Source organism: Physeter macrocephalus, chromosome 14, assembly GCF_002837175.3.
Source record: "Physeter macrocephalus isolate SW-GA chromosome 14, ASM283717v5, whole genome shotgun sequence".
NCBI classification, from domain to species: Eukaryota; Metazoa; Chordata; class Mammalia; order Artiodactyla; family Physeteridae; genus Physeter; species Physeter macrocephalus.
This window is the reverse complement of record NC_041227.1, coordinates 22,282,313-22,283,936: the sequence shown is the minus strand read 5'-3', so window position 1 is coordinate 22,283,936 and position 1,624 is coordinate 22,282,313. Positions and strand designations below refer to the sequence as shown.

Here is a 1,624-nt window from a genome sequence, read left to right as displayed (position 1 = left end):
CGGGGCGCGGGCTCGGGACCTCCGGGCAGGGCGGGGGGCGGCGCCGGGGCCGGGCCTGGGCCGGGCCGCGCCGGCCGCCCGGGGCGCGGAGGTGGCATGCCGGGGGTCCGCGCCGGGGGTCCGGGCTAGCGGCCCAGGGCGGGGCCTGGGAAGGGCCGCGCCAGGCCCGCGGGGGCCCAGAGCCGCTTCAGCACCGCGGACAGGGGCAGCGGGCGGGGGCGGAGCGGGAGGGTCGGAACTGTGGCGGTGTGGCGTGTGGCCTGCCTGACTATGTGTGAGCGAAGCCGTACAACGCCTGGGAGTAAATAGTAAGCGCAGCCAGTCTGTTGTGGTTTGGGAGAAGAACCCGAGGATGTTCAAGCTGGAGACGAGAGGACAGGGCGGGGGGGGGGGGGAACGGGGGGCGGGGAGGGCGGCTGGGGACTGGGGAAGGACTCGATCACTGTCTTCGTATCTGAAGGGCTGTCACGTGGAGGAAGGACGGCCGTGCTCTGCGTGGCCCCGCAGGACAGAACTAGGGCCAACGGGGGTGGGGGTAAGGGTCGCCAGAAGGCGAATTTCGCTCAACATGAGAAGAAGTTTGTAACATTCGGAGCTGCTCATCGCAGACATGTGCAAGCAAAAGCTCCAGGAGGGGACTGGATGGATGCATGCATAATACCTGCCTGGATACAAGCATAATAATAACAATAATGCCAGCTAGCATCGGCTGAGCACTCACTATGTGCCAGGACTGGTGCTGAGTTTTATGTGAATTATCGCGTTTAATCCTCGTAACTACGCTACGAGATAATTGTAATTATTTTCCTCATTTTACAGATGAGGATACAGACTCAGAGAACTAAGTAACTTGCCCAAGATCACACAGCTAGTGAGTAATGGAGTTGGTATTCTAACCTAGGCAGGCCTACTCTAGTCTTCACATATTTAACCATGATATTATCCTATGTCACACAAGGGGGGGCGGGGGGCAGTTAGACTAGGTAATATCTCTGGTCTCTTCCAACCTACAGGTCTGCAATTCTGATAAGTGACGTTGAGACAATGTTTTTTTTGCTGAGGAATATCAGAGTGATCGCCACACTTATCATAAGAGATGGAGTGTGTTTGTTGAAGCAGTCTATTTGTTCTGAAGAATCTGCCAGAACAGGAATTCTTAATTGGGCATGGGACTCAGGGAGTCTGAAATCTTGTGTAAAATTGTGTTTGTATGTGCAAATGGGTTTTTCTTGAAGAGGATCCCTAGATTTCTTCAGACTCTCAAAGGGGTACATGATCCCCCCCAAATTAGGGTGCATAGAAAGTCTCTAGTCCTGCTGGTAGTTTTCTTCCAAATGCCTTATAATTGCTGTTGACTTTTAGTGAAAACTTTCCCTAGCTTGTATGTGTTTTCAGCTTTATTTCCTCTCAAAGTAATGCATTTCATGAGTTTATACCCTATAAAAAGTAGGATTCCTTTAGTCTTCCTGAATGCACAGGGTGAGGAGGAAAGACCCTGGCCTGGGATTTAGGAGGCCTGGGCTTCTAATCCCACCTTGGCTCCTGGTGGCTTCTGTGACCTTGGGCCATTTCCTTGCCCTCTCTATGCCTGAATTTTACCATCTCTAATACAAAGAGATAGGGC

The 1,624-nt window shown here is 53.3% G+C and overlaps 1 protein-coding gene across 1 annotated transcript in view; it reads right to left on the bottom strand.

Moving 5' to 3' along the window:
* Window positions 1–356: 356 nt before the first annotated feature.
* The window catches only part of UQCC1 (ubiquinol-cytochrome c reductase complex assembly factor 1), an 89,081-nt gene continuing 87,813 nt past the window's right edge, over window positions 357–1,624 (bottom strand). Inside the window, exon 10 of the mRNA XM_028499895.1 lies at window positions 357–514. Coding sequence (XP_028355696.1) covers window positions 357–514 — 158 coding nt within the window. The remainder of the gene's footprint in view (window positions 515–1,624) is intronic.